Source organism: Rutilus rutilus (genome assembly GCF_951802725.1).
Source record: "Rutilus rutilus genome assembly, chromosome: 1".
In the NCBI taxonomy this organism is placed as follows: Eukaryota; Metazoa; Chordata; class Actinopteri; order Cypriniformes; family Leuciscidae; genus Rutilus; species Rutilus rutilus.
In genome coordinates, this window is record NC_140209.1 from 6255214 (window position 1) to 6270382 (window position 15169).

A 15169-nucleotide genomic window follows, 5' to 3' on the forward strand; every position below is an offset into this window, starting at 1 on the left:
CTGACGCTTTGTCCCGTGCTCCGGGTGGGCTGGAGTGAATGTTTTGTCTTGTCCCATCTTTCTCTCTCTTCCTGTTTCTGCACTCTCTTCTTTTGCCTAGTCTCCTTAAATGTAGCTTTCCAGGTACCGGGATTTGCTGGAGTTCTGGTAATGGGGAGGGGCGATTGGAGCTGGTGGAGGGGTTGGGGGGGGGCCTGTGGACCAAAGAGTTTTTCTGTCCAGTCCATGTATGCAGTTTATCTACATCTCGGAATCAAAGTTAAGTGCTCACTTTTAGATATAGAAATGATTTTTAAAATTAAAAATTGTTTATTTTGCTGTGTGGGGGTTTTTGCAGAGGCCTTTTTAGGGGCCTCTGTCTTAAGGGAGGGGGTGTTACGGTCTTGGACCTGTTAGCTCCTCCTCCTCTGCGGTTTGCCTGTTCGTTATGTCTCCCCTAATAGGTGAGCAGAGCACAGGTGTGGCGTGTTGCGGGTGATTGCTCCAGGACCGCGTGTGCTTGTTTCCAGTATCCTGGGTGTTAAAAGCTCTCCAGACCGGGTTGGAAGGGGCCGCCGCTTCTCCTTCTCTCCTGCACCGTTTTGTTGATTTTGTTTCCTTTTGCATGACACTTCACATACCCTGATGGCATACGTTTTCGTTTCTTAAGTTTAACAATTACACTGACTTTATTTATTTTACGTTGCTCATTCTTTATCTTTAATAAATATATTTTTGAAATCAAATAATCCGCGTGGTCTCCCCTTTCTGTTGCATAGCCCGGTAGGCTGTATGTAACACTCCGGAGACTGTAAGCTGGATCACGGACAGTTGGTACAGATCCATCCTCGAGTAATAACGAGAGTAAATGAAGACGGCCATGTTCATTCTTACATCCAACAACAAAACACCTCAATCTCTTAGGAGACATTCGTGTCTACAGCTGCTCCGGCGTCGAAACACTGGCGGACTGTGTTTAGCTCACTCAGGGCGGGTCTACGCTAAAACTGCAGTGTCCGTCAAACACCATGTAAAAGTGAATTTTGTATAACAGGTGCCCTTTAAGTCACATGATCAATGTCACTATTTTTTAAACATGTGATTAGCCTAGTTCAGAGTCTGAAATATTAATTATTCCTCTCGCATCATGTCTGTTAGAAATTAAAATTGTTTGTGTTTTAGCAGAACTCCCAGAAAGCATCTGGAAGGAGAGGACAGAGAGAACGCCAGTGATCCAGAACCTGCAGAATGAAACACACTGAAGAACAAAGAGGTTGGTGTTTATTCTTGATTCCTCATTCATTCATCATGCTGAAGAACATGCTGATGCTCACCAGATTTACATTGTTTCATGACCAAACTAGTGATTTATAACACAAATCATCTTCATGACATTAAAATAGATCATAATCGTGCACAGCAGTTGTTGACCAGATTTGATGGGATTAAAGTGTCTATTGAACTCATCAGTTATCTTGACTTTGAGCCTCACTTTTCATTTCACTTTTCATTTCACGTTTGTCTCTCATTTGAAATCTCGTTTGATTTATTGTTTTTTTTAGATCTGATGGACGTGAACGAGAAAGGAATAACGGAAGCCAAAAAATCTGTTTCTTGCCCTCAGTGTAAATACACTTCACATGGAAAAGTCTTAAAGTTTACATAAGAGTTCTGCCTTCTCATTCTGAAGAAGTGCACCAGAAAAATACACCGGAAAAAGCTTCTATGTTCAGGGAGCTGAAGAAGAGGCTGTAACACTTTCAACAGAGACATGAATCTGAAATTAATTTTAACTTGTTCATTGTTTGAGATCTGTCTCTGTTCGTTTTCACTTAATTAAACTCAATTAAACTAATTATCATTTTATCAACAAAAATTATTTTTTTTAATTAACATTTTATTAACATTTTATGTTAAAGGAGTTCGGGCTAACACCCGAGGAACTACTGAGGTGCCTGAGCTGTGAAGGGAAGCCCATATAAGGATGGCTCTTCTCTCGCTTTTTCAGTTCCTTTTTCTCGGCGCCAGTGCAGAAAACTTCATAAGACACAGACATCCCAGGATATTGCAGCTGTTGTTAGAGAACTGTCCGGGGGAATAAAGAACATTACTATTACAAGTTCCTCTTGAGTAAGGGCTTTGTGTCTGTTATAACCTAATGAGCCTCTCATAACCATGTCAAGTCAAGTCATCCTCATTTATATAGCGCTTTTAACCATGTAGATTGTTTCAAAGCAGCTTTACAGAGATAAACGTATAATTTATGGTAACAGAGATTGTGCCTTTCATAACCCAATGTGCCTCTCATATCCAAATGTGCCTTTCATACCCTTTTGTGTCTCTCGTATCCCTGTTCCTCTTTTTGAAATGATTATGTCAGCCATTTTGCTTCTAATTACAATGTAACAAGGCAGGACCTGAATTCAGCAAGAATTCAAGGCTATATAAGAAGACTGATGAGGACTTATCGCTCTTCCTTGCAACCAACGGCTGATACGCCAGCATTTATCAGATGCAAGAAGCTTTAAGCCTAGCTATTATCTATCTGTTAGTTAGTACTCATTTATAAATCTGTAACAAGTATTCCTTTCATTTGATTCTTTTTAATAAATTTTTGTTAAAACATTTATTATAATTATCTGACTGGACCTTGGATTTTTGAGTATGAGTCATATTCTTCGACCTGGATCCTTCCTGGAGAAAACGACACCAGAGGGTGAGCATTCTTTTAATAAAAAAGAATAGTCATTATGAGATTTGATTGATCATTTAGCCTAGCCAAAGAGGCAGCATATAACAATATTGTTGTATTGCGATCAAGGTTTAAGAGTACCACAAAAGGCAACTTATAATACAAATGGGAGATTTATTATTGTTAGAATACAAATTTGTATAGACTGATCACCTAACTCTTGAGTACACGACTAAAGGACAGGCTCTTTAGTTACCGCAAGATTATCCATATATATATATATATATATATATATATGAAGAGTTCAGATGCAAAAGCCTCTAAGTGCCATCTGAAATTTTCTTCTAGAATGATAATTTTTTATAAAGCTTGTATATTTAAGTTAAGTAATTTCACTTAAATGACAATTAATAGGTCATTTGCATTGCCATTTAAGTGAAATCATTGAACTTAAATGTACGAGCTTGATAAAAATGATCATTCTAGAAGAAAATTTCAGATGGCACTTAGAGGCTTTTGCATCTGAACTCTTCATATATATATATATATATATACAGTGTATATATATATCCTAGGGAGGATGTAGGATAATTGGGAACGGTATTAATCGTGATAATCCATCACAGAGCCCGGGGAAGGCCTGGCTGACACGCTAGATGTTATGAATGCTACGCTCACTTGATTCCCCTGTGCTAAACAAACGCATGTAGACAAATGTTGACGTTGAAATCCAAAGTGGTCCATTTATTCCAATAAAGCACATTGCCCATAGCAGTTCCCATCAGCGTAACAATACAAGGCGCCGTGCGCAAGTGGTCAAAAACCAATTTATAGACATGCGCCACCCAGTGCTAGACAAAAGAAATTAAAACCTGAATACAAAGTAGCATTTGGCTCTTACACACTGGCCCCAAATTGTTGATGGCCAGCAGGCACAACAATTCAAACATATGAAACAAAAGGAACCAAAATGTTACAAAATACCATGAGATAATCAAGATGATACCTTCACAGTTATACTCCATACACTAAACAAAGTTTGGTCACAGGTCTTTCAATGACATTAGATTTTGTCTGCAACTTCACAGAACGTTCTTGGCCCTGCTTATCAGGAAAAACTTCAAGTACTCTTGCGAGTGGCCAAGAACCACGAGGAGCCGAAGCGTCCATGATGACCACAATATCTCCATTAGGAGATATCGTCATTAGGATTCAATGAAGCATCCAGGGAAGTATTAGGCCAGTCCTCCTCCTGCTTTCACAGAAATGTAGGACCTTCCCACCACCTACTGGTCTGTAAAAAGTCTTCAACCGTCAACCCCCTCGATGCGTCATCAGCCGGATTATCCTTGGAGCAGACATGCCTCCATTGCCAGGGTTCTGATGCCTCTCGGATGGTTGAAATTCTATTAGCCACGAATGTGTGAAACCGTCTGTCCTCATTCTTGATGTACTTTATAACTGAAGTACTGTTTGTCCAAAAGACAATGTTCCAACCTGAAATTTAGTTCCACCTTTAGCATTGAGTCTACTCGTATAGCAAGGGCTGCTGTTGTCAACTCCAGTTGAGGAATAGTTATGGCCTTCAGTGGCGTCACCTTAGCCTTACCGAGCAGAAAGGAGACTCAGGTGTGACGTTGCTGCTTCAACAACCTCGAGTATGTGACAGTCCCATATCCAGCTTCACTGGCGTCAGCGAAGTGATGTAGCTGGGCCTGGGTGACCTCACTGAAGTCCACTGGCTTGACACATCTTGGTACCTCAAATACATTGAACTGGTTGAGGTCTTCCAACCATGCTTTCCACTGGCTTAAGATGTCAGGTGGCAAGGCATCATCCCATGCACATCCTCTTCTGCATAGTTCCTGCTGCATCACCTTTGGAGGCAGTGTCACTGGTGCCAGGAAGCCTAGGGGGTCGTACACTGAGCTGATGGTTGACAGCATACCACGTCTGGAAGGTGCCTGTTGCCTCACTTCACATCTTAAATTTGAAAGAGTCGGTTTCTACGGACCACAGTAGACCCAGAGCTCTCTCCACTGGCAGCTTGTTCCGATCCAGATCCAATTCCTTTAAATCCTTAGTCATTCGCTCTGTTGCGATGGCCTGCAAGACGGCACAGCTGTTGCTAGTCTGCTTCTCCAAGACAAAACCTCCCTTCTGGCACAGTGCAGTTAGGTCTTGGATCATCTGAATAGCATCCCCTTCGGTGGCTGAGCTCTTCAAAGAGTCATCCACATAAAAGTTTTTCTTGACAGCTTGACATACATTGGAAGCAAACTCTTTCTCAGCATATAGCTTGCACAGCTCGGAGAGGACACAGCACCAAACAAGTGAACAGTCATCCTGTGTAAAGCCCTGCATTTCAGCCCGAGCCCGACAGGCCCCGACTTTTTTACGCCCCTAGGGCCGGGCTTCAGGCCAATTTTCACGTCATAGTTCACATGTGGGATGGGCCTCTGGCCTTTTTTGGGTTATCCTTCTTTTTATATTTTTACACATTAATTAAAAAAATATGAGAAGTTGACGTCGACGATAGAAAAACAAACGAAGAAGGATAGAAGAAGGCACTGGGTTAAAATCTTCCACTGTGGATGCTATTCTTTTTCTCCACGATGCTCTGTAAGAGACTGTTCTAACTTTTTGTTTGATTGGACTTTATTTTCGTTTAACTGTTGGAAACTACTGGAAAAAAGAATGGCCATGTTCTGTGGTGCATTTTTGAGGTAAGATAACCTGCAAGTTTGTTTTTGATTTATTTAATTTAATTTGTTTAGATTGGCTATTGCACATTTCATTTGCGAGCGCTGTTGTGAGCAGCCTGAGCCTGCCACAGTATTTCAAAAAAATGTACTTACGGTGTTTTAATAAATAAACATTAAACTAACTGTCTGTGTGATATGCTTGAAGTGTTTTATATCTATGGATTTTATTGTAGCCAAGTAAAGTATTAGCGTTGATTTAAGAGGCTAAATTGATCAAACATGTTTTACTCGCTGTTGGCTCTGCTTTAACATTTGTCTAAATTAACTTAATAAAGAAATGAAAAGAAAAAAAACATAACTAACAAAACGGACATATTTTAATGGCTGCAAATAGGGCAGGCTGCCGGTGTAGAAAAAAAAAAAAAAAAAAACGGGCTCGGGTCGGACTCGGGCTGATAATTCTGATGAGATGTCGGACACGGGTCAGGCTAGGGCCTGAGGGTCTCGGGCCAGAGCCAGGCTCGGGCCTAGATTTGAGGCCCGTGCAGGGCTCTAATCCTGTGCTCCACCAGGTCCTTAGTGACATCTCCGTTTGGCCACCAGAGAAAACAGAGGAAGTCCCGGTCTTCTTCTGCAACTTTTACCTGGTGAAACATAGCTTGTATATTGCCCATGAATGCTACAGATTCCTCTCTGAACCGAAACAGGACGAAACACGAGCTGAAACGAAACACGAGCTGGCAAGGTTAGGGCCCTGAAGCAGCTTCTTATTCAAGGATGCTCTTTGAAAAGTGGCTCCACAATCAAACACAACCCAAAGGGTTCTTTTCCTTGGGTGGTGGACCGCATGGTGGGGGATGTACCACACTCTGCCAGGCTCACCTTGAAGCTTCTGCTGGGGCACAGGCTCTGCGTAGGTGTTAGCGATAAGGCCATTCACATACTGTGCGTACTCCAGGTGCAACCTGTCATTACTCAAGAACCTTCTTCTTAAGCCCTGCATCCTTTGCTTCACCACAGCCAAGTTATTGGGCAGAGAAACATCCTTTTTCTTGAAGGGTAAGTACCTTCCATCTTGCAGCACGACTGAATCCTCCATGATCTCCATAAATCTGATGTCGTCTTGAGACATTTCCCTTTCCTCTGCAGCCTTCTCACTGAAGTCATGATATTGACTGACAAGCATGTCTTCGAGCCTTTGCAGAGAGATGTGGTTCACTGTGGCTGAGGATAATGATGCATCACTGTTTCCACTCAGTGGGCCATTAACCACCCATCCCAGCACTCTCCTAATAGCGTACGGGCCATTCTGGCCGCTATTGATGACCTCCCAGGGTTCTAATACCTTGGGTGCATTGGTTCCAATTAACAGGTCAACATCTGCCTTCACGCTTGGGATGCGCACCTTTGATAGATGAGGCCACTTAGCCAGATCCTCCGACCTAATCATATTATCCACAGCGACAGGCATTTCTTTCTGTGTGAATACCTCGGGGAGGGTATAATAGTTATTACTGTCCAAATTAGACACCTCCAGACCTGTCAAAGAGTATGCTAAACAACCCTTTCTTGCCCCATTGTGCGCAACAGGAAGCTTGTTCCTTTGCCTGTGATGTACAACTTCCGCATCAGGTGTTCAGAGCAGAATGTGGCTGAACTTCTCGGATCTAGAAAAGCACAAGTTGTAATTACATGGCTTCCCTTTGTAGTCTTCACCTTGACAGGAAGGATGGATAGCACGCTCTGGTCCTAACCGGGCCCTGTATGTCCACATGTTTGAGGAGAGGACTGTTGCTGGTCAGGTGAGGCTTTTAACTGTGAGTCACTTGTCTTTTAATGTGTAGCACAGTAGGGTGAGATTGTCCACAGATTTTACATGCCAAGCGACCCTCACAGTCCCTGCTCATGTGGCGATGCGTAGACATGCAAAACAAACTCCCTTTTGCCTCAGGAAGAGGATCTTCTCCTTGTGCATTTTACCTTTAAACTGCTTGCACTCCTCCACAAGGTGGCGACGATCACAGCAAAGGCACTTAGCTTCCTCAGTGTGCTCTGTGCCCAACGGTTACTCCTTTACGTCCTCAGACAGCTCTTCAGTCACAGCAGCAGCAACAATGTTACCCCTTACATGGCTCCTGGGCTGTGAATTAAACCTTGAAGGAGGCCTTGGTGCCGAGACAGTATGTGAATCCTGTATGTCGCCAAACAGATGGTCCGACAGGATTTTGACACAGCGTTTGATAAACTGGACCAAGTCATTGATGTGGGCTCATTCATGAGACCTTTCCATGATGTCATGAGCTGTAGTTCTCCATTGCTCTCTCATCTTAAATGGCAGCTAGGTGATAATGGTCCTCATATTGACAGGCATGTCCAGTTCCTGCACGTAATTAAGCTACCCCATAACATTGCAGCAGCCACATAAAAAACAAGGAATAGTCTTGCAGTGCTTTCAAATCCTCAGCCTTAACTGCTTGCCTGGCCAATGCCTTTTTCATATAAGCTATGGCGACCTTATATGGATTGCCAAAGTGTTCCTGCAGAAGACCTTTTGCCACTTTGTAGCCATGGTCAGGCGCCATATGCTGACAGCTACTGTTTTATGGTGTGTATCCCTAACCACCTTCTACCTTATTTTATTTATTCTCAGGTAAGGTAAAGTAAGTCAAATTCGATCTGAACATCAAGTATAAATTTACATACTTACAGTTCAGTCGAAAGACTGCTCCGTGGTTTAGTTCAGCTCAATTCTTTTCTATAGTAGAGACTCAAAGCAGGCTGGTTCTTTTACACTGATTATAAGTATTTTTATTATATCAAAATCAACTGGATTACATACTAGTTTATAAAGAAATAAAATAAAAACCAAAGCATAAAATAGGCAGTTCACAAGCTTCAGCTCCAGGTGGCAGGCTTAGACCATTGAACTGAGGAGAGGCCGACGGGGTCTGTCCAGCGTCTGACGTTGACATATTACACTGTGCTTTTATACTTCGTTTCACACCCACTTATCACATATTCAATCGTGTAAAGATAATTTATCCAATCCAAAAATCTTGATCCATTGTTAACCCTTTCAACTCCTTCAAGAGCCTCTTATAAAAAGCCTTCCTTTCCTTTGTTCTCCTTTTCTTCGCTCGGATCCTTTGTCGTCTTCTACGCTTGGTCTATAAAGAAACAGGTAATACTTTCCAATTCTACTTGTTTTGAATATATGCTTTTCACTACTTAAAGGGGGGGTGAAATGCTCATTTTCACTCAATCTCCTGTTAATCTTGAGTACCTATAGAGTAATATTGCATCCTTCATATCTCCAAAAAGTCTTTTGTTTTATTAAATTTTTAACAGAAAGATAGGCTGTACCGAGTACAACTTAGTTTTTGAAACTTTGTCCATGTTTAGCATGGGAATCCAACTCTTTACCAGTGTAAAAAACATTTACCCCCCCTTTAATGTTACTTCTATCTAATGATTAAATACTTAACCATGAGTACATTATGCATTATTACAAAAACAAGATACAATGTTTCTCTAAATAACAAAAGTGCAATAATAAAGACCTTTACAAAATCGTTTCCATTGTTTTTCTTAATAAAACAATTTCACAATAAAGGCTTTTACCAAACAAGTTGCATTGTCTGTTCTTAATAAACCAGATTCCCAAATAAAAGACTTTTACAAAAACAAGCTACAGTGTCTTTCCTTATAACACGCTATTCTACTTGGTTATACTGTACAGTTAGTTAGTAACATACTTACTTTATATATGAGGGTTACAGATTAATACAGAATAAATTGCATACATATATTTCACTTCTAAAACTACAATGGTGATTAATATCATATCAGCCCATATATATGAGGCGTTCTAATAGAATAAATTGCATGTTTACTTAACACGCCCCTTATGCCAATTTATTCTTTTATTTCCAAAGTCAAATACTGCACATAGCATTTTCTCTTTTTGTCATACTTTGACAATTGGGAATACACTCTTCTTGTCTCAGTAACAACATTCATTTGAAAATGTTCATTCAGTGTTCCACCCAGGATCTCCTGTTTACCAAATCTCCAGAAGGCCAAGTTTTTTAATTTTTTTAATTTTTTTAATTTTTTTTTTTTTTTATCAAATAACATCCAAATTTACTTGCTTCAGTTTACCATGATTCATTTCATAATAACATTCTCCAATTAATTGTCTCTCAGAGTCTTTACACAGAAACGTACTGCCACCTTCCATTAATCAGACTAACTGATCTTTGGAATGAAGGACTGTGGTATTACTACCTTCCCTTGGGCCGCTTGTTTTATCTCGATGCTCTGACGAGACAATTGTGGCTGAAGTGGCTGATCCTGTCTCCTGCAGGGCCCCATCAATGTTTCTGTCTATAAAATAAAATACTCTATCACATTTTATCACTGTTATAACATCCATGGTAAATCTACCATGCAACTCATGTATAAACAGTTTGGTCTTTCATAATCCAGTCTGTGCATCTAAATCATTGTAAAATTCTTTGACCTCTGGGTGGAGCATTTTCAACGTTTCTATATCTCTCAAACACATCTGTGCTAAAATACATTATCAACTCAAATGCTTTCACACAATATTCCATCAATCCATCATTGTTATTGTATCACACATATTTTTTATCAAAACCATTCTTTACATAGGTCTCCCATCTCAAAATCAGCTTTCTGTACAAATAACATATTAAAGACAACTCATGCATTCATCATTTCTACTTACAATCCAGCACTTCTGATGTCTTAACAACAGTTTTCTTCTTGCAGTTTTTCTAGACTCATATAAATACATTATAGTCTAAAGTATATTATTCCATTTTAACTTTATACACTTCAGCTTCTTCTCATTAATTACAATGTTCAATGGTTATCAATGGATAAAGTTATATTTGTTCTAGATATAATAAATGTATATCTACCAGTATGTTGTACATGCCATGTTCCTCCGGGCCTCTGAAAGGTCGTGTAAGGGTCAGTCTGCTGTACTGTATATCATGTTGAGATGTACTGCTATCTCAAGTCTCTAGTTCTCTGCGTTTATGTTATTAGACACACGGTGCTTTATTCAGTACTCTTAATTTTCTCTGGCTCACCATTTTCCATTCTGTCCATTAATTTTTTATGTTTTCTGAGAATGGAAATGGTGGCGTTTAGTCACTGTCTGACAATAATCTGCTTATCCCTTGGTTTATATAATTCCTTCTAATATTACTGTCCCATTTCTGACTCAAATATGCCCGTCCTGCTTATATGCTTGGACTCATTCCTCCAAAATACTAAATTTTGATTTATCAATAAAATAACAAATTATCAATAAAATCCCATGCTATTTTATATGCTTATTATGGCAGGTCTTTTGTCTGATATAATACTCTGGAATTTCTTTAGAAATCTCCCATGTAATTATTACTTCATCGTTTTTTACATCATCTTATCAAGACTAAAGGTATATGATAATATTTTACCCATTCTGTATTATTTACTGTACTCTTACTTTAATGCCCTAATTATGAGCCTTTTACCAGACCCTTGATTTTGATTGGACTTATTTCCCCATACTTGTGCATTGCTACATCTTCCAGCACATCACACAGTCTAAACTGTATTATCATCTAACTAGTTACTGTATTATTCTCTGTTGTTTCTCTATCTTTGAGTCTTAATTTTATTTCCATCTGAAAATGTTAGCCTTAAACACTCATCTTTGTACTTGCTTTTGCATTATAGTTATTTTCACATTTCCAATTTCACACACATATATAGCCTATCCAATTAATCTCTCTAGCTTTTCAAGTTTGATTTCAAACTTGATTGCTTAAATCTTTTAATAACTTAATACTACACATTATATGTAATTTACCATTGTATCTCGTTTTATCACATTCATTACAATTGTCATTTAGACATTTTCCTCAAAATGTATCTGTTTTAATACTAACTTAATGAAACTTTTTCTGTACTGAATACTTCTCTCCTCCTAAAGTTATTCCAGCTTTTTATTGGATTCACTATATCATTTAAATAGGAATTGGATGTCTTAACTTCTGCAAAGTTTTGTATTTCTCTTGTATACTACTCCTTGCAATCTTCATTAAATGTCTAACATTTACTTTTTTATTTTCCTCCTATCATAATGATTCTTTAGATTCCAAATCAATTGTTTTCTCTTTTAGATTGTCCATATCAATCTCTTTGTCTATCACAAAGGTTGCATGCTTTTTGTACCTTTTTTCCTCAGTGTCTTGATTTATTATAGTCAAACTGTTATTAAAATGTTGACTACAACCCATAATACCACCATAAATATTGCTATGTTTATCCATGTTACCACAATAATTGACTTAAACAATGTCGTTATCTCATCACTGTGTTATTCCGGGACACCTCTGTTAGCCCAATATCTCGTTTCAGACTCAATCTCCTGAAAGATATAACATAAAGTTGAGCTCTCTGTATAAGACATCTCTTAGTCATTAATCATTCGGCTCCTTCTTAAACACTCTTCAGTATTTACTTTTAAAGTTCCGAGTTCTCAAGATCCCAAGTTCTTGTTTTATGTGTTAGAAGATTTTTCACTTTAAATTGAGCTTCATTCCCCTTCTAGAAATCTACTAGCACATATTCCCCTTCTGTCAAGGGTTGTCTTAGTTTGTATACTTACGGTGTCAGATATCCAAGCCATTGCCAACAAATTTAAATTATTTGCTTACAGCCTCATTTACTCGCTCTGCCATGTCAGTCTCATTTCATATTTATCTTTGTATCCTATATGATTCATGTTATTGAACACTTTTATTCACGTTCAACTTTGCTTTAACTTTGCTCCATCCAGATACACGCTATCAGTAGTTTTATTACCCCGTAAATCTGCATTCTTGCTGTCTCACACACACAAGCAAGCTACGATGAGTTTGTTCTGCTCCATTCTAGGATCTTTAACGCCGTTATCAGTCTGAATTGTAGTATATCATCGTTTATCCTGTTATACTCATGCTCTTACATTCTCATGAAATCCTTTTTAGCTCCGATCGTAACTAACTTTAGTTCCATCCAGAAAATTCCAAGCCCCATTATCTGACCAAAAGAATATGTTTCCTTTTCCACTGGCCTCATCAGGGATAATTTATTTGCCTACCCCGCTATCAAAATTTACGATGTGCCGCAGTGTATTACCGCTGCAAGGTCTTCTATCTTGCCTTCCTCCTCGAGGAATGTCCCGGTTTATAACACTCATCAGACTAAAATTAAGTTTCTCTTGCTCCATAGCCCATTTTCTTAAAGCTCAAATGTATGTTTATCCACTATTCTTACAATTTGATACATTACCTTTCTGCTCACTTCTAAACTTGCTTGCATTATTCTGCCAGGGCATCGGTTTTTGACTTCCTGTTTTTGGCCTAAATTTATCTTTCTCAACTTGTCAGGCTTTGTGTAATTTGTTTGAACACTCTGTTGTTTTTCAACATTATCTTTCTCTAGTTTCTGAACTTCTTTATGCTGATAATTCTTTCTCTTTAAATTTTGAGTTTCTATTCTGCCAATTTCTCCTCTATTTGTTTGTTTGTTACAGTGTTTAAGATTGTCACTAATCTATTTCCTCCTGGTATTTTTCTCCCTACATCTCGCAATAGTCTTACTTTGTCTGACATTGGTATTTCTTCTTCTATGGATAACCAAATACTTAATAATGGTACTTGATCTCTATGTGCATTAATTAGCATGTTTCTCCACTGAATATATTTATCTTCTACTCCTGTTAAGTTACGGACTTTCTCAATTGCTTCCGCAGATACTGCATGACCAGTACATGTATGGACTAATCTAGTTATTGCTTCAGAATTTAGGTTTGCTTGTTCTGACGCTTTTAGTATTCGATCCGTATAAGTACTATTATCTTCTCCTTGCTTCCTTGAGCCTATTTGTTTTCTAACTACATTTGTTAGTTTTAATTCCAGTAATTTTGACTGAATATCTTCTTCATTTCTTCTCTGAGGAGTATTAAACTGCAGCTGTTTAACTGGATTCTCTCTGCTTGCCGGAGTCAAAGGTCGTCTTATATCACCGTGCACTAGATCTGTCAGACTCTCACACTCCCATTCCTCTTCAGCTTCTCGACCCAAACTTTCTATGGCTCTGTGTCCTCTCATTGTCTCTAGGTTTCTTTGTAACTCCTTTGTTTCAATTTTTAACATTTTTATAATGTTTTCCATTTCTATTACAATTTTCCTATTGTACGCATAACACTCTTGGAATAAGGTGTATTTTCCTGTCTTGGACCAACCTTCATGCTCAGCTATTTGTATTGCTGAAGAAGATCTGCTAGCTGTCTTTACTTGACCATATGTTAAATCTCTTCCCGGTATTATCTTTTTATCCCATTTCTCTATTAGTTCTCTATCTCTTTTCGCACTACTGGGATTTTAATATTTAGTCCCTCTAAACTCGACTTCAGGCCAATCATTTTGTATTTGTTAAGTGACTCTCTGTAAATGTATTTTTACGCCTTTTTTGTGTCTTAAGCTTGTTTCTTTTATAATTTTTTTCCCTTTGTTTCAGAAATAATATCATTGTTAGCTATCATCTTTGCTTTAAACCAAGTTTCATGTTTTCCGTTTTCATCAACAGGCAGTAAACTCAACAAAAGCCCTATTCGGACGGGACAAGTTTCACAGGGGGACTTTAAAGAAATTTCGTCAAACTCGGCGGTCCTCACAGAAATCTAATCCCGTCCGAATGCGATGTCTGTGATTGCCGAAAATGTTTTTTTCCGAAACGCTTTTTCTTGTGTGTTTTGGTCTCTCACTATCTCTCACTATCACACCGGTATTCAAGTTTCTGCTTTTTGCGCACCGATAATGGATGTAGATGTGTTCGGTACACTGCGAAGAAATAAAAAAGTGAAATCTGCAAGAAGAGCCAAAAGAACCCAGTTCTATAAAATCATGATGATAAATGTATGTTTAGTTTTTTTTATACTACAAATTTTATAAAATGTTTACAAAACACTAAATACGTTAGGACGTTTTACTTTATATTTCAAAGTACTTAATTTCAAAATATGACCATACGCAATCCAGGCATTCTGAACACGTGATCTTCTGCAATGCCCACATGTAAAACACAGACACTCCTACCTCGGTAATAAACACGGAGATGTTAGTCCCGTCCGAATCCGTACATGAAATCACAGACATGAAATCACAGTCGTAGGTTGATAAGAATTGTAACTCAAACGTTGTTTGGAAAACTAGTCCCGTCCGAATAGGGCTAAAGACTCATGAATACGTTTTGCATCATTACATGTTTCTTTCAGTTCCTTCAGAGCATTTTGTAACTGTGGTTTGTGGTTTTTTTAAAACCTTGCATCGATTTTCGAATTATGCTGGCGTTGTCCAATTTAGGCTTTCTGTCTGTTTGCAACATAATTAGTTTATCAACAAGCGATTCTGCACGTTTAGAATCCTTGTGATCACCAACGTTAACCACACTGCTGTTTTTACTAACAGCTTGCATTGCAGTCTGTTCAATCGCAGGAGTATCCTCCATGATAAACAATCGATCTAACGGTTCGCTGTTAAGACAGTAGGCCTAACGCAAAGTTCGCAAAGTCATGCAAAGTCTCCACGGTCAGTCTGCCTGCGTTTAACAGTGTATATGTTTGTAAACTGAAGTCCAAACTGATGCGGGGTTTTTGACTAATGTTTAAGGAGTTCGGTCTAACATTAAACTACTGAGGTGCCTGAGCCCGGGGAAGGCCTGGCTGACA

The 15169-nt window shown here is 38.8% G+C and overlaps 3 protein-coding genes across 4 annotated transcripts in view; 2 read left to right on the forward strand and 1 right to left on the reverse strand.

Annotated features, from left to right (window-relative positions):
• The window catches only part of LOC311302632 (uncharacterized protein), an 85515-nt gene extending 82955 nt beyond the window's left edge, over nt 1-2560 (forward strand). The window contains exons 4-5 of the mRNA XM_084428630.1: nt 1165-1252; nt 1542-2560. Of these exons, the coding sequence (XP_084284756.1) occupies nt 1165-1231 (67 nt within the window). The 3' untranslated portion in view covers nt 1232-1252; nt 1542-2560. The remainder of the gene's footprint in view (nt 1-1164; nt 1253-1541) is intronic.
• LOC311302609 (uncharacterized protein) overlaps nt 1-15169 on the reverse strand; it is a 495915-nt gene that overhangs the window by 214515 nt on the left and 266231 nt on the right. The window lies entirely within an intron of this gene.
• LOC311302813 (uncharacterized protein) overlaps nt 1-15169 on the forward strand; it is a 273934-nt gene that overhangs the window by 134156 nt on the left and 124609 nt on the right. The gene's annotated exons all lie outside the window — the stretch shown is intronic.